Source organism: Brassica napus, chromosome A3 (assembly GCF_020379485.1).
Source record: "Brassica napus cultivar Da-Ae chromosome A3, Da-Ae, whole genome shotgun sequence".
In the NCBI taxonomy this organism is placed as follows: Eukaryota; Viridiplantae; Streptophyta; class Magnoliopsida; order Brassicales; family Brassicaceae; genus Brassica; species Brassica napus.
The window spans coordinates 29742539-29760404 of NC_063436.1; the positions used below are offsets into that span (position 1 = coordinate 29742539).

Consider the following 17866-nt stretch of genomic DNA (forward strand, 5'->3'; position numbering starts at 1 on the left):
TCATGTTTGGTTCTTTGTTTATTGCCAAGAACTGAGGTTTTTTGCTTATCCATCGACTAATTAATTTCTTTTGCATAAAACGTTTGTATTAAATTGAAAAGTTTTTTTTTTCAAATCGGATTAGAGTTTTTGTAAGATTATCATAGAGCCAATCACATTTTGATCCACTAAATCATTTATGTAAGAGTATTATCTTAAATAATCATATAAATCTCAATTGTTGAATAAAAACGTCTGTATTAGAGTGAAAGCGCATATATCTCAATTGTTGAATAAAACTTTTGTATTATAGTGAAAGCGCATATATAGACTCGTTAGGACAACAACAAAGCTCCAACATTACAAGGTGAGGTGAGAAGCAAAATTAATAAATATAATATAATAATAACAAAGTATTACTTGTGGCTCTATGTTTCAAAAGAGAGACACCATCACAACGGTGACAAGTACCAATAACTTCATAACTCTCTGACCGCTAAGAGAAAACTAACCGCCTGGTTCACTTGGTTTTGAGGCTTAGAAGATTTAGAGAGTGCTCCCATTCCGTATATGCGCTTACAAAATATATATAAAATAGGGTCTAAAAGACACCTCCTGGGACGGCAGTGGGGTTGGCCTCGGGAGTGACAGAGACAAAAGGATTGATCCTGACCCAAAGCAACGAAAAGATGGAGGCCAGAAGAACAGACCAAACGATGACGATGGTTGGCGTTCTGTTCTGTCTTCCCATTAGACCTTTCAAGAAAGGGTAGAGATGGGCAATGACCCACAAGGCGAAGAAAAGCTTCCCAAAGAGCGGTCCCCATGACTGGTACCCACTGTTCACAGCGTAAGAGACACCAGCCACAATGCCTATGAGGTTCACAACTAGCACTGTGGTCGGTGGAATGAGAAGAGCTGTCCATTTGAAGATGTAAAGCTCCGCGAAATCCCCATCTTCGTCCGAGGCTTTGGATGTGACAGTGAAGTTAGTGTCTATACCCGCAAGAACCTTGAGTAGACCTTGGAAGACTGCGAAAAGATGAGCAGATGTTCCACCGATGACCCAGAACTGCTCGTTCCTCCACCAGTCCTCAATGCTCACGCCGCTCCATCTCAGCTCTAGAACTCCAGTCACAGCGATTGAGATGAAGAGAAGAATAAACCAGATACTCGCGTAGTTGCTTATCTGCACAACAATGTTGTTATAGTTTTTTTAAATAAGAGATGATGAAGACTGAAATAAACGTATTGACATAGTCTAACGAACCTCTGGTATGATGAACTTGTCAGTGATGAGGCAAAAAGCAGGAAGGATACAGTAGGCGATGAGTGGGAGAGCTGTAATAGGGTAGACAATGGTGTTGATGTAAGCGAGTCTCTCCAAGAGTCTCAACCTTCCTGTATAGCCATACCAGATAGGGCAATGTCTACTCAGGAGAATCTCAATAGATCCCAACGCCCATCGAAGAACTTGGTTCAAACGATCAGAAAGATTGATTGGTGCAGATCCCTTGAACGCAGGTCGTGGAGGATTGCAGTAGATGGACATCCAACCCCGGGCATGCATCTTGAACCCAGTAAGAATATCTTCTGTCACAGAACCATAGATCCAACCAATCTAAACCAAAAAAAAAAAGCCAAATAAGTTGTCATCAGAGAGGTGAGAAAGGGAACATAAAGTTTGAGAACTCACCTCTTTTCCCCATTCAGTCTTGTCCTCGTAGCCACAGCTTATAACATGAATAGCCTCCTTGAGAAGAGTAGCTGGATTGGTCGTTGGTGGAATGCCACCTTGTTCCATGAAGGTAGCCGCAATAAACACTGGGGACTGACCAAAACGCTTCTCTACACTCTTCTGGGACATTAGAATAGACCTCTCATCATCATAACCTGCATTCAAGAAAGGAATTATAAGTATTATACACATCAATGAAGATTATAAGCTCAATCAAACCTTCAAAACCCTCTTCTATGTCGTCCATGTTGAAAAGTGGAGCATTGGAGTCACTTCTGTTGATGCCTCTCCTCTGTTGATCATAGTTATACTTCTTGCTTTTCTTTCCTTTCTTCCTTGAGCCACAACAGCTCTTGACAATAATATTTGGTTCCAGATCTTCCTCAGTCAAAACAGGATCATACCCATATAGAGCTTGCCTATTGAAACAGCAACCAGTACCCACATATACTGGACCCTGGATTCCATCTAACCCCTTCAAGTTAATCTGCACAAAGTAACAAACATCTAAGTCAAATATGAACAAACGGTAAAAGAGAGTGTTTGAATGGGGGGAGTGAAGCTCACATCGAAGAAGACTATATTCCTGTTGGCGTAACGATCGTGCAAGTCAATACCATCAAAACGCTGAGGGAACTGGACGTAGCAGCATTTTTTTCCATAAGCAGGGTCCATCAGGAAACACATGGCTTCTTTAATAGCTTTGCTGTTGTTGAAGTAATGATCACAATCCACGTTCAATAGATAAGCTCCATTGGTCAGAACAGCAGAAACACGGATCTGTCAACGTAAAGGAAGCTGAATCAGGAGAGAACAAATTTCCTTAGACAAAAGAATACGAAGGAGAAAGTTAACAAACCAATGCATTCATAGCTCCAGCCTTCTTGTGGTGTTGAAATCCAGGCCGCTTTTCACGAGAAACATAGATGAGCCTAGGCAGCTCATTTCCATCAGTATCTAGACCTCCACTGTGGCCTAAGAACACCTGAAAATGAAACAAAACGATGCAGCATAAATATAATATCCTGAAGTTATAATAGTTTAAGGGATTGAATCACTGTACCTGAATCATTCCAGGATGATCTCTAGTGTTGTTACCAGGCCAGGGAGTACCATCCTGCATCGTCCATCCTTCTTCAGGGATCTTCTGTGCTTTAGCAACAAGTGCATTGATCCTCACCTTAAACTCTTCATACTCTCTCTGTCATTACAAAGCCAAACAAACAAAGTTTTTTTTAGAGACAATCTCTAGTTTTACTAATAGATGAGAAAGCAGATGGAGAGACCTTCATAGCTCGTCGTTCTTTAACAAAAGAAGGCTGGATCTTGTCCTTCAAGTAATCTATCTTCTGTGCAAAATAGAACTCAGGGGCTCTGGGTTCAATGCTAAACTTCTTGCAAAATGGCACCCATTTCTTTGCGAACTCGGCAGTTTCAGAAAGAGATTCGAACGTCAGCATAGCTGCACCATCGTCTGAAACATAACAGGCTACTTTGTCTACCGGGTAGTCCACAGCAAGAATCGAGAGAACTGTGTTTGCTGTTACAAGAGGAGGCTCTTTCAGTGGGTCCACTGTACTAACAAACACGTCAACAGGAGTAAGCTGCGATGGTTCACCGTCTCGATCATATCTACAATATGAAACCAAAACAAACCATTAAATATAATCAGGATGATCCTATCATGATCTAGTCAGAAATTGATATGCACCATTGTGGAAGAAGGTATCAAATTAGCACAAAAAAATAAGATAAAGAAGACTGGATAGACCTAAAGACCAACCTTATAGCGAGACGGTCAAGATAAGTCTCTCGGTTAATAGGGTACCATTTGGGAAACTGATCGAGAAGCCAAGAAAATGCAAACCAGATCTCACAAATAACTGAGGTCAACCACAATGGATAAGCATCTTTCACAGGGTGAGTTGTACGATATTGCAAGAAGAATCCCAAGATGATAAGCCGGAGAATAATCACAACCCGGTAAGGTGTGAGATGAGAAGGCGGGATAGGCACAATACGGCTCATAGGCAGCCTCGAATCATCAGCCCTGTTAAGTAAAATATCATTAACTCAGTGGAAGGAAACTAAGGAATAACACTCAAATTTGAATAAGATCTACGTCTATAAGAATCTAGCAAAGCAGAATAGTCCCGAGTCTAGTTCTTTGACTTACATTTGGAGTTCTTCGCCGTTGGAACCAGTGCCTTCAATTTCTCCACCTTTCCCTTCGTGGTATTTACCAGTCATCTGTACCATATTCTTCTCCTGCTTCAGCTTCCAGCCTTCAACCCTTTCTTTCCAGTCAACATTGCCAAGCCCATAAGAGTTCAAATCTTTCGAAGGGTCTACGATTCTCACAGGTACTGCAATTTTTAAGCACAAGCTATCAGTCAGTTGTCCACAAAAAAATGACATATAACTAAGGCCTTGTACTTAAAGCAAAAAAAAAGAAAAAAAGAATACCAGGTTGGCGTGGGTCAATATATGGAGATGAAATGGCATTCCTGTCACCAGGCCCTAAAGGACCTGATGTAGTACGCACAGATTGTGTGTCAGGCGTGCGAATTTCCCCTGAAACCTGTGTAGCAAATTTTTAAAAAAGAGTCTAATCTTAGAGATTTATCCAGTAATACAGATCACTTTAGATGTAGATCATTACCGTGTGGCCATGAGTGAGAAGAGGAATTGGTTGAGATTCATGTCTAGAAGAGGAAGAGAACTCTTCACCATGACGTTGTTGGCGTCTTCCCTTGTTAGCTCCTTGAGCGTAATTAAACTCGTTCTCAATATCATCAACATCATCCTCATCTTCATCCCCTTCAACACGAGGACTCCCTGCAACAATCCAAAAAACTTGTTCACCAACAAAGACTAAACAGAATAAAAAAAAAATCCAAAGACTAGTACTGACCCCTGAGACGTCTGTATCTAGTCTTGCATTGAGGGCAACACTGAGTTCCATCTTTCCTCTCGTACTCATAGCAAGGACGGCAGACAGGGAAGGCACATTCATTGCAAGCCACAAAAAGATCTCCAGTTTCAGTGAGCCCAGCGTTATCACCACAGATCTGACATGTATGTGGATCCATATTCTTCATAGCTTTGGACTGCATTGAGTATCATCAACGTCACATCAACTGTTAGTTTATTGAGTATATAAGAAACTACTGTAACAGATCAATGCAGATCCAAAGGAGATCCAAGTAAAGTAGTAAACTTTGAGAGCTAAAGTTCTATTACACAAGCCTTAGATCAAGAAGATCCTAAACTGAAATCCACCGACATAAAAGTAAAGTTTCTATCTTTAGCAACTCAAGATCCTAATGGAGGAAACTATATGAGATCTAGAAACACTAACCCCGCCGTCGGATTCGTGACGGATCCGAACGAGCTCGTTTCTCCGGTAGGAACCAGCGACCAAGCCGGCACTGGCCTCCATTGATGCTGATGAGTCAGATCACACACCGACAGAGAGATGTTCAACACTGACACTCTCTTTCTTTCTTTCTTTGATCCTAAACTTCAAACACCAATCTGATTTGCCTATTTTATTTCCGTGTCTGAGTTTCTTTTTTTTTTAAATTTTTTTTTTAATTGACAAAGTAAATATTTAACCGGGGGTGGTGACGGTAGCCTCTTCGTCTCCTATAGTATTGGCTCGGCTTGGCTCGGATTATCTATATGTGTTCTTTTTTTAAAGCTGAGCCGTTGGCTTCCCCACTAGACGAGCCAGCTATTGTGTGACGTGGCCAGATCTAACCTATACTAAAAGAAGAATATCTTCAACAAAGAGAGTGTCCACATCAGCAGATAAATTCCAGCCAATAAAATCATTAGAACATGCCAGCTCATCTCATGTAAAAAACACGAATTAACTAATTACATTTGCACGGAGAAATCGATCCCTCTTCCCAAAAACCACTAACGCTAACTTTTTGGGATTCAAGGAGTTTTGATCTCGAGCTTTAAATAACTTTGTACTAAAGTTCAATTTCTCTTTCATCCTCCATTTCACTCTAATCTGCAATTGGATTAATCTAAGGCGACCTTTTGCATCCTCAACTCTCTTGCAATATAATATCACGAATATGTGGATCGTGACTCAGCAAGCATGATTCTGACGATCCCTGGTGTAGATCCAAGCTCCACGATGTTAAGCCTTGATGAATCTGACTCGTCGGATGTTAAACTCAAAAAGGCGCGAGCAGCCGCCAGTACTTATCGAGAAGCTAATGAGAGTTGTTACAGACAGCTAAAGATTGAAGGAGATGCATTTGAGTGTTTCAGTGGAACAGAGAAAGAGATTGTTAAGATGATAAAGACAGTTATGATGATGAATGTACAAGGCAAGCCATGCCTAGCCAATCTATAGGTGATTTTTCTCCTTTTATTTGTTGCATTTTCATTTCTTAGTCCGACTGTATCCGCCTCTCAACTTATGAATTGTGGTTTGAGCTAGAGAAGCAACACAAGCTCATACACGGCGTGTTTTCAGGTTTGAATCTTTCAAGATTCCAGTCTAAAATCACCTCAGCATCTTGATCCCTACTCTAGATTTTATATTCTAAAATATTTCAATTGTGTTATTATATGGATTGTTACAGCCTGTGCTTCTGTTTTTTTCTTCGTATTGACGTTTTATTTACAGTATTGTGCAGTTTATCTGGAAACATCTGAAAATTGATTCATTTAGTTGTCCGGCACGAGACACATTTAAGAAAGTCACAGAGTCATGGGGCTTGGAATTCACAGCTACCTGCTAGCTAGGAAAAGTAAAGGAAACGTTTTGTACTGAGACTTTTACTCATACCAAATATTTTTTACTGTTTATCTTATATTTATTTGCAGTGGTTCAGACTATAAGACAATGGTATGTTTAAATGTTCGTCAACCTTGAGAGGTGGATGGATAATATGGTTTTTAATCCTTGCTAGCTGTGGTATGTTGAATTGGAGATGATGTTTTCAAGCGAGTTGCGGCCTAAAAGGGATCTATTTAGTAAGATGAATATCCTAATTTTAATATAAGTGCAACATGTTTGTGTTTAATATTCCCCAACAGTTCTGACCTCTCCTCCCCGTTTTGTATTAGGTGCATTAATGTTTTAGATTTATTGGGCATATGAAGCTCATCGATGGGCATCATCTCCAGCAACGTCCAGTCCTTGACATGATCACGGGGATGGAGATTGTTGGTACACGTACAACCTAACGAGTAAGCAAATTGTATTCCATATTACTACCCAACTTCTTAATGCTTCCATATTAATTTACTCACTCACCATTGAATGACCAAATGCAAGGGCTCAATACTATATCATGTTTATCTCGACTGTCTGCAATTGCTTTTAGTTGTTCGCCACTCATTACAACTTCACACTGCTTCTGTCATTTTTCCTGTCCTAACCTTTGGATTGTTCCTATGTCGTCCCAATTTCCAAACACACAGGGAAGGTCTGGTTCAGCTCAATGTCTTCCTCCAGATTCCAGAGTATTCATTGACAACAAGGTCAGTCGACCCATTCAGTATCTATCTTGGTTTGTGCTTCTGCTTTAAAAATTTTCCAATGTCTTCCTTCCACCTGAACAATATATCGTGTTGTAGGCTAGCTGTGCATCCTAACGCGTCTGAACTGGTGAACACATCGAAGATAACAAAGATTGAAACCATCACAATTGGTGCGATAGTCACCTTCGTCAACAATGAATCCGTTCAGGTACAGCCATATTTCACTCCCGCCTGAATAGTATACTTACACCCTAATTGTTCAACTTTTTTTTTCTCTAATAAATGTTGAATGCTTATTCCTACTGCAAAGAGACAGTTGACGATGTCGAAAGAAATCCTGGGTGGTATTACAAAGGGCCAACATCGTTGATGTGAGAATGTTACCAGGGTTGTGAAGTAATGTCACTGACACAGTTACACTGACGAACCTCAATCTACTATTCTGATGTTGCAAAGTATTTTTAGTTCCCCAACTCCTCTCTGTTTTTTTTTGGTAAAACATTTCCGTTATAATTACAGGTTCCGTGCTGAGATATATGTGTATGACAGTGGTGACAAAGCCAGCGTCGTACTCCTTTGAGATGCAGGCACTGAACGTACCAGAAGACAAGCTTCTGACTTACTCGACAATTACTTGGGAGGTATCTTAAATTGAGCTTAATCTTCACCTCCCCCACCTATTGAAACTCACGTACAGTATTCGTGAGTTATATATCTCAGGCTAATGAAGAGTTGGTTGGTGAGGAAGAGGTTCCAACTCCGCATTGTTTGGTTGATGCAAGCGGCCAGTTACACAAGTTCAGGGTCAAAGTTATCCCATGAAATTTTACATCCAAAAGGCAGACCATCATAGTCACCAAAGTTTTTTGTCCTGCGCTCCTTCCACCTCGGAAAACAACAGTGGACAATCCAAGCTAGGCGCTAGATGTGGGTCACCGCCTCTCTCCAGTCAGTGATGCTGCTAACTGTACCGAAGGTTCAAGAAGCTTGGGAGGTTTTCTGGTGAGGCAAATTCATCAACCAAGGAGAGGGAGAGGAACGAAGAGAAGAAAGACAAATGTCCTAGGCTTAGCACCTAATAAGACCTCCCTGCCTCCACGTACTCACTAAATTGCCGCTTTATGTCACCATTGGAACATTTATTTCATCTGTTGCTATGACAATTTTTTACTTTTGGTTGCATTTTAATTGCTGTTGATTGGAAGTTCCCATCTTAATTTCCAAAACCTTTCCTGAACTATAAGTACCGTCTTACTGGTTTTACATAACTCTTGCTTTCCTTTATGGACTGTGTGAGCTATAATAAGGTTACTATTTTAAATATTGAGATCCACATCAAATGGAATAGTGTTGGATGTGATTGAGATTTTAAAAATTAAAGATGTGTATTTATCAAAACAATTGTTTTTGCTCTACTCTTCTATTTGTGGCCACTTATTCGGAGAACATCCTGATAAATTATATTCTATCCGGTTCAAAAATGATAAATTTTAAATTTTCACACATATTAAGAAAATATATACTCTCTCTGTTTCACAATAGTTGATGTTTTATAAGATGTTTGTTGTTTCAAAATAGATGAAGTTTTAATATATTTATATTATTTTTAACTTTATTGAAAACTATGTAACCAATTAGATTTTGCAGTCATTTTTTTAATTGGTTAAATGATTTTTAAATTATATTTGTAAAGTTACTTTTTGAAGAAAAATAGATTTCTTAGTCTACGTGCAATGAGTCAAAATATCATGTATTTTGAAAGAGAGGGAGTATTACATTTTGATTAATGTATTATCTTTGTAATTAACTAATTTTCACAATTTTTAACCAATATAATTTCAATAAACACAATTAGTATTTTTGAAATTATTTATCATTAATTAATGAATTGGAGATGTAAAAATATATTTCTTAAACATATTTTTTTTATTAAATATGGAGCTTTGGAAAAGAAAAGAATATAATAATATAATCCAATTTGCAAAATATTTGTTTTCTGTTTTGTTTTGTTTTGTATTTTTTATATTTGTTATTTGTTTTCAAGGGAAAAACATTAGTCCTAGAAGAGTAGAACGTGTATAAGGAATCTACTATAGTCTTCCTAAAAGGTTAGGAATACATATAATTCACTCAATATTAACACAACTGTACTGCTATTTTTTTTGTAACTGAACTCCTACTATATTTAACAAGAAAATTTACTCCAATCTTAAAGAGACTTTGATTCGGACAGTCAAACCGTACTGCTATTTTCATAACACAACTCATTTTCTTTCTCTATTGATGCAGATAATAAAGACGAGGAATCGTTGAAAAAAAAAAAAGAGGAATAAGTCTACAAGTACAAAGAGGTAGTCGAGACATAGGTTGGTCATCTCATATGAGGAAATGTAAAGTAAGTTCTCTTTCCTGATGCCTGAAAACATGTTCTCACTTCATTGAAACCATAATCTCAGAAATTTACCATTTATGTCTATAATAAGGTGTTCCGTATATACGATTATCTACAACAAGCGATCATACTTTTATGTGTATTCACTTATATTTTTTGAAACAAAAACAGGGGGTGATTGGTTGGGTTGTAGGAAGTGACTTTAGCTTTAATTTCCATCTACAACCTTAAATACTACCAATCATGATTTATCTTAGTTTTTAAAGCTACAACCCAAAACCTAAAGCTACAGCAAAAACAGACAAAAAATGGTTGTAAAAATCTTATTTTCTAAAGCCTCATCCTTTTAGCTGTAGGAAATTTTAAAGCTACAACCCTTAAAGCTAAATCAAAAAATTCTACAGACTAAATTCTAAAGTAAATTTTCTATAGTTACAGTCCAACCAATTACCCCTAATGTCTTCGATTTGTTGAGCTTGGTCTAAAGCTCAATGTTTTTTACTTTTGTTAACGCTATTTCGTCTCATATATAACGGTCCTTATGCATGCTTTCATATTGACTTCTATTTCAATGTTTTTCCATAAAAACTAAAAAATATTGGGTGAAGAATATTCACAAGAATCCGAAAGCAAGTCATCAACAAATAAAAAAGAACAGCAAGATTTCTAACCGCCGTCATTTCTATGTCAAACTTTTAGTTATTTTGTTTTTTTTTTTAAATAATAGTATCATATATTTCCACAAAAATTTAAAAATAAAATATTTGACCATACAAAGTACTTTTATTTTACATTTTATTTAATATCCAAAGTACCATAATAAATAAACTAATATCCAAATTACATTTATTTATATCTAAACATTTAATCGTTAATTTTGCATTTTTTATAATAAAACTTATTTACAAATAATAAATACCAAAATACAATATTGAAAATATATTATAGTTTCAATATTGAATAAATCCGGGCGTAGCCCGGACAAAATCTCTAGTTGTAATAAGAAAGAGACAGGACAACAAATCTGATATCTGTCGGTGGAGACAAGACGATACTGTAATTAGGTTCACAATGTTAAATTTAAAAGTTATGGGCCAAATCCAAACTAGCTAAAATAATATCTAACATATACTAAAAAGGGAATATACTGAGTGTTTAAGGTGTCCACTTCTACAAAGAAAACCAGCCAATAAAAATCATTCGTTTTGCCACGTCATTATTATTTATCCAGAGAAAAATTCAAAAGGCTACCTTTGGGTTTTATATTGATTTTAAAGGTCCAGATGATAAGACCCAGATTATTTCTTTTACTCTCAATCTGTACCCTAGAAACAAAACAAAAAAATTCTAACGACGCCAAGATTCCACTTCGTCTTCTTCGATTAGTCTCCATCCAAAATCTCAGTTACTAAACCTCATATGCATCAATCAATTGTGCTCTTCAATACCCTCTTAATGGATTCGTTTCGCCTCCTATTTCTCCTTCTTGATAAACCACTTCGTGAAAACATGCATTCATTGAATCCTGAAAATCTTCTCCCAAGAAGTTGAAACTATGGCGATGAAACCACACAGCAAGTCCCTTATCTCCTCCGCCAAGTCTCACGTAGGTATGCTCTTCAAAGATATCTCACCAAGTCCACACGAATCCGAGTTACGTCTGATACACTTCTCATCTACGAACAGGTCTGTGTGTTTGTTTGGCCTAATTTTTTTTTCAAACCTCATCATCTAATTAATCTTCACAAAACACTAAATGCTTTATGACCCGACATGACACTGTGATTCAAGGGTTCCTACCATTAGGAAGTGTTCATAGATATTTGCCTCACATGAAATAAGGAGAAGTTTACAGACATCAATTTCTACGGATCCAAAAGCAAAGAGGTATATCGGGTGGTCAACTCTCTTTTGCTAAGCTTGCTAAAAGATGCTCTTTGTTGATTATAAGACGCTCTTATTTCTTAAATTTAGTTTCGAGTTATTAAACATGTCTAGGCCCTTGCGTAAAGACAATCTTTCCAAAAGATAAATATTTAGGTAACTAGAATCAAAGTCTTATGGCAACATCTTTTTCTTACAACCTTGAATCTCAATCGCTTTTGCTTCGTTTGAACAGTGAAGTTTTCCTGGCCTTTGATCCAATAGCAACATCTGAACTAACAAATAGACAAAATTCCATGAGATCGCAACCTCATTACTATTTATGTGGGAAAACCAAATCGGCAAGGTCACTTAATACTTATAATCATGATCATTGTTTGAGTAAATTTAGCTTTTGCTACTTAGTTTGTTTTACAGTTTAAATCCTAACGTTTTAGTTTTGCATGTGCAGACGATCAGACACATTTACGAAGAACTCTACATTGTTGTTGCCATCATTCCTTAATTGTTCCTCTTTGCTCAGGTACCATACTAAATTCATACTTTTGCATCCTTTCAAAATTTTCGACACACTTTTTGTTGTTGTTTGCAGTGTATATAGACGTTGGTTGAGGAAAATGAAAGCAAAGACAGGCCAAATGAACTGAAGTATCTATCCACCATGTTAGTGGTTGCAGCTAGAACAAACTTCGAAGAAATGGACTTACTGGCTTATTGTTTTGGTGGTTGTAACCATTTCGAGCATCACAATAGTGTTCAGTATTTATTGGGAAATTTTCAAGGATTGGGGTCTCATGGACCGCAATTACAAGGAGGAGCATGGGATGATGAGTATGAAAATGATGACGATGATTATGCTGAGAAGTGGACGAGGAGAGGAAATGATGGAAATTGGTCGGCCAGTGGGTCATTTGGGTTGGGTAGTGATAGATCCAAAGTCTGGAAACCAGTTTGATGTTAATGAACTTCAAGACGAGGAAAATCTTTCTACTGCTAAGAAGAAACATTACCGTAGACATACATATTCTCAGATCCAAGCAAATGGAAGTGTAAGTTTAGTATTTTCTTTTTTTCATTTTGATTTTATCCTCTCTATGTGTGTAACTCATATCAAAATATTTTTTCTGCTTCATCATTCCAATCTGAAAAGCAGGAATGTGTAAATATGGGGGAAATGAATAATATCTGGGATGGATTGTTTCTTTTCCATGTAGTCTAACACCGAAAGCTGTTAAAAACTATAAACTGGTATGTTACATTGAATCTGTAGCTTTATGAAATAATATATATTTAATCACAGTACTCTACTGTACAAAATTATTGTTTATAACAAAGACTGGTTATAGATATGATAATGTATGAGAAAAATCTTCTTTTAGGATGTTACATTGAGTTGTGTGTAAATAAATTATTGTAACGTTGAAACTCTTTAAGCTTTGCCGAGTACATAGAGTTTGCAGTTATTCATATACAACTGAACATATATTCATCGGTCATCTTCCTGAGTCTGGCCCTGTTCGGCGGTGATGCACGGCGGAGTTGCAATGGTAAAGTCGTGACGTCTCACTACGTTTTTCAGGCCTTGAGTGGACAAGTGTGTACACACCTTTGCTTTAATACAAGCTCTAACTGCAGTATTTTGAAGACTAAAAGCTTCAGCTTTCAAACGCTTACCTGAATCAACTGATTAGGATGATTGTCTAATTGTGGAAACAGACATCATTTATCATATGTTTTTACTATATGACATTATGATAATACCGGTTTAAAGAACGATTCGCCTGGTTACATAGATGTTAATCTAATCATTTGTGTTATATATACTCATCTAACGTTTGTGTACTCATATAGCTGCATCAAATTCAGAAACTGAGAGTTGGAAGAACAGTTTGAAAGAATCAGAAAGACTGCAACAAATAGCAAAGAAGCAAATATGTAATTGTTGTTAGTTCGATTTAAGCCAAGCCAACTATTGTAGATGTGCTGTTCAGAGTTCCGCAAGTTTTATTTTTCACAATAGGTTTTACGATAATGATTTTTTAGAATAAAAGGAAAATTAGAAAATAAAATAATAAAAAAAAAATAAATACCTTGAAACTCAACATAAAAATTTTAGTTTCCAAAATTGTTTAGCTATGAACAAGAAGAACATGAATTATAAAATCCAACTTAAAAATCATAAATTTGGAAAGAAATGTAACAGTAACTTGAAAATTATTAACCAATTTACTTAATATTTTAAAATTATCAATTTAGTTATACTAATTTTAAAATATTAATAGTCATGTCTAATATTTATTTTCAAAACAAAAATAAACTTAGTGATAGATATTATTATTATTATTTGCATGTATGTCACATCATTTAAATATCTAATCTTAATAATTATAATATGTATAAATTTATCAGAAATACAAATAAAATATTAGTTGTTACTTGCGTAATTCAAATATATTTTAATAAACTGAAATGAGTACAAAGGGTATTTTATTCTAAGAGATAAAAATTTGAGGACTAAGCTTTTTTGATCTAAACTTATGTTCTTTTTGATTCAAAAAGTACTATTAACTTATCACAACACTCCAATGATTTTATCGTGTTTGATAATGACCTATACTATATCTCAAGATTTATTTTTCACAATAGGTTTTACGAGAATGATTTTTTAGAATAAAAATGAAAATTAACAAATAAAATAATATAAAAACAATAAATATCTGGAAACTCAAAATAAAAATTTTAATTTTCAAAATCGTTTAACTAAGAACAAAAAGAACATAAATTATATCTTACCAGAGTAAAAAATCCAAAGATTTTGAAAAATAAAATAAAAAACTTAAAAATCATAAATTTGCAAAGAAATATAACAGCAACTTGAAAATAATTAACCAATTGGATTGATATTTTTAAATTTATCAATTTAGATATACTAATTTTTAAATATTAATATTCATGCTAATATTTATTTTTAAAACAGAAATAAAATGAGTGATAAATATTATTATTATTTGCATGTATGTCACATTATTTAAAATATTTAGTCTTAATAATTATAATACATATAAATTTATCGGAAATACAAATGAAATACTTGCGTAATTCAAATATATTTAATAAACTGAAATGAGTACGAAGGGTCAGATTTAGTTTTTATCATAAACCAAAAAAAACAGCATATACAAAAATTATGAATTTAGGTATATTTATATTAAATTGAAAATTTTATTTTGAGGGAGAAAATTTTTAATGACTAAACCTTTTTGATCCAAACTTATTGTTAAATATTTTTTTTAATATTTTATACACAAAACTAATTTTGAGAGGAAATTATAATATCTAATAAATAGAAAGTAAAATTGTTCATATTGAATAATAAAATATAATAAATTATCAATATATATATTATTTTTTAAAAGTAGGTTTTTATCCTTTTGTATTAGATCATCTAAGCAAGTAATGTACCAAAAATTGAATCATAAGTACATTTCTTAAAAACAAACAAGACTTTAGTTAATTATCTATAAAAAATTAAAATTACATATTAGTTTTACAATGTCATAAAGTGTAGGATATCAGGTACAAGAACAACGTTAATAAACATCTTTTAGCGTTCAAATAATCGGTATGCGGTAGTTAAGCACCTTTTAATAAAATATTTTTCTGAATGCCTAAATAGATTTTTTAATAAGTTATTCTACAAAAATATTTTGTTTAGATCCTATTTTTAAAATAATGTTTTCTAAAAATTAAAGTTGCTTCAAACACACAATACATATTATGATCTTTCAACTCTTTGCAGTTTCACATACTCAAGAAAAAATATTTTTATAAGTTTACAAAAAGAAACATTTTTAAATATATACTTAAAACATATTTAAAAGACATAATCCGTGCGTAGCGCGGAGAAAAGATCTAGTATAACTTAAGGGATGAGAAATCAATAATTCAGTGGAGTTTCCAAATATATCAGTTCATAGTCCATATCATCGCCGTACTGTTATTTTAAATAAATGCTAATGAACAGGCCTAGCCATGAAAAAGTTGGGACTGGAAACACCCAAAATTATGGGCCTGTTATTTTAAATAAATAACTTTAATGAAAAAATAAATCTGAAGCCAAATTGATTCTAAATTGCCACCTTATAGGAGACTACCAACAACTTTAATCAACTAAAAGAACATACTCACACTGCCCACTCCGCATAGCAAAGAAAAACTTTGAGAGTTGTTTGAATCACAAACACGAGAAAACAAAACCCTTCACCACATATTGACAAGCTAGCACCAACGCAAAACTTGATATGTTTTTGTAGATGTCAAGCAAAGTTGCAAGATGAACTTACATTGTTACATATTTACATTCACTTACTATAGAAAAAAAAAGCCAAAGTGAACATAAGTACCTTGTTATCAGTAAGCATCTAGTTGCAAGAATGTCAGTGGTTGTGGAAACTAACACAAGTATATGACAAATGCAAAAGTAAAAGATTGTACAATGCCAATTGCTTAGTTTCATGCATGGCACTTAAAATAGAGTTTAGAAAAGAGTTCTCCTGTTAGAGATTCATACTTTATAAAAAACCCATGTTAGTTCTTTTTTCTGACAACCCATTTCATTGAAAATGGAAAAACCCAAAACAGGGAAGTACAAAGCAGCTCAAATCAAACCCAAATCCATCGATACATGTTTAGACCAACTCCATCGGGAGTGCTTAGAAGAGGTTCCAAACAAATAAAGGCAAAAAATAAATGAAAAAAAAGTAGAGAACCAATCTTTAATTTGGGATTTTAAGAGATGGTAAGAACCCATACGTGGCAACTTCTTATTCGACTGCAAAGAATGTCTCTCTTTCCTTCCTCAATCATTCACCCTCTGAACTCCATCATAATTCAGTCAGATTCATCGGCGTCATCTTAAGATCGAGAATCGTTGGAAATGTCTACGTTTAGTGGCGATGAGTCCGCTCGTTTCTTCGGCTTCATCGGCGCTGCCGCAGCCCTCGTCTTTTCTGTTTTATTTTTTGTCTCATCTTTGCGCTCTGGTCTTGTTTGTGTTAATGATGTATCTCTAGAAGTTTCGGTTGTGGATCGGCCCGATGAAGTTAACCGATCTGCATATTCCTCTTATTGGATTTGATTTGACTTTAGCTATATTCAGTCAACTATCTGTTTCTTTCTCGGATTCTAGATTAGGCATTGGCAGGCCCGGCCCTAAGCATGTGCTGGAGGCACATTTGCACAGAGCCCGTTGCAATTTTTGGGTATTTTAAACTTACATTAGGGCCCAATATTTTTGAAGGTATTTTTTTATGAAGAAATAAATCTCAAATATTATTATAGAACAGGATCCAGTTGAGACGGGCTAATGCCGCATTGGATCAGATTCTTGTGATCTGATTTTTTTAGTTTTCTAAAGTCATCTGTTCTTTTCCTGACATAGCCAATGTAGCTATAGGGAAAATTGTGCATTACCGTGGCTGGGAAGTAGAGATTTACTTAGTTATCATCTGACTTTCTTTCATCCCTTGTCAATTCTCCCTTTCTCTTTTTGTTCCTCCTTGAGATCCAATGCTCGTTGACTTACTTTCATTTGATCTAATAGAAGAATACAAGTATTTTGTAATTTCCCTGACCGTGGTGGAGTTTACTGTGTGACTAGGCATGGGAGCTGCATATGGGACTGCCAAGAGTGGTGTGGGTGTGGCATCTATGGGTGTCATGAGACCTGAGTTGGTCATGCAGTCTATTGTCCCTGTTGTTATGGCTGGTGTCTTGGGTATCTATGGTTTGATCATTGCTGTTATCATCAGTACTGGTATTAACCCCACGGCTAAATCTTACTACCTCTTCGAAACAAAATTTTTTTCTAAAAAATGAATCTATAAAGAACAGAGGGAGTATACAATTGTATTGTTTTATCTATCACCAGAATCAACTTCATCATATTTTTTCTCAAAACTAAGGATCTCGGGAATTGGTCAGTATACAACTGGTTGGTGCATGGTACGAAGAGTTTCATATAATAATTGTTTAGCAAATGAATAAGCGATAAAGTTCTGTCTCAGCTCCAGTAAAAAAAAAAGGTTTTGTCTCAGCATTCAATTATCTTCCTTTGAAGTTTTGTCTCAGCTTCAGTAAAAAAAAGGTCATGTCTCAGCATTTAATTATCTTCCATTGAGCAGTTTTAAATTTCGTTTTGTTTTTTTTTTGGTAGAGAATTCCTTTTTTTTGACTAAATTTGAAAAAGAAAGCCTATAGAACATATCATATTCAAGTAAGGTTGTTTGTAGAGGAAATTTGTTACCAAAATCTTTATGTGGTGAATTTCTTCCTCGAACCAAAGTTGTTCGACTGAAACTTAA

At 35.3% G+C, this 17866-nt stretch overlaps 1 protein-coding gene and 1 long non-coding RNA gene across 16 annotated transcripts; one reads left to right on the plus strand and one right to left on the minus strand.

Annotated features, from left to right (window-relative positions):
• Nucleotides 1–426: 426 nt before the first annotated feature.
• LOC106423367 (cellulose synthase A catalytic subunit 1 [UDP-forming]-like) lies at nucleotides 427–5173 on the minus strand. Its single transcript, NM_001315847.1, is given in 14 exon segments — nucleotides 427–1168; nucleotides 1250–1600; nucleotides 1676–1872; nucleotides 1937–2204; nucleotides 2285–2497; nucleotides 2577–2702; nucleotides 2781–2918; nucleotides 3004–3349; nucleotides 3501–3767; nucleotides 3894–4083; nucleotides 4184–4298; nucleotides 4380–4555; nucleotides 4632–4827; nucleotides 5079–5173. Coding segments are annotated over 14 exon segments (3252 nt in total). The 5' UTR covers nucleotides 5160–5173; the 3' UTR covers nucleotides 427–580.
• Nucleotides 5174–5610: 437 nt separating this feature from the next.
• Nucleotides 5611–8468, plus strand: LOC106454118. 15 transcript variants are annotated; one of them, XR_007327596.1, is made up of 8 exons: nucleotides 5611–6092; nucleotides 6180–6215; nucleotides 6369–6492; nucleotides 6569–6718; nucleotides 6812–6934; nucleotides 7169–7228; nucleotides 7325–7869; nucleotides 7949–8468. It is a non-coding gene; the product is annotated as an uncharacterized LOC106454118 (long non-coding RNA). The 15 variants fall into 15 exon arrangements; XR_007327594.1 differs by lacking the exon at nucleotides 6180–6215 and having other exon boundaries at nucleotides 5615–6092; nucleotides 6369–6718; nucleotides 7325–7436; nucleotides 7539–7641; nucleotides 7748–7869; XR_007327593.1 differs by lacking the exon at nucleotides 6180–6215 and having other exon boundaries at nucleotides 5615–6092; nucleotides 6369–6718; nucleotides 7325–7436; nucleotides 7545–7683; nucleotides 7748–7869.
• The last annotated feature ends 9398 nt before the right edge of the window (nucleotides 8469–17866 follow it).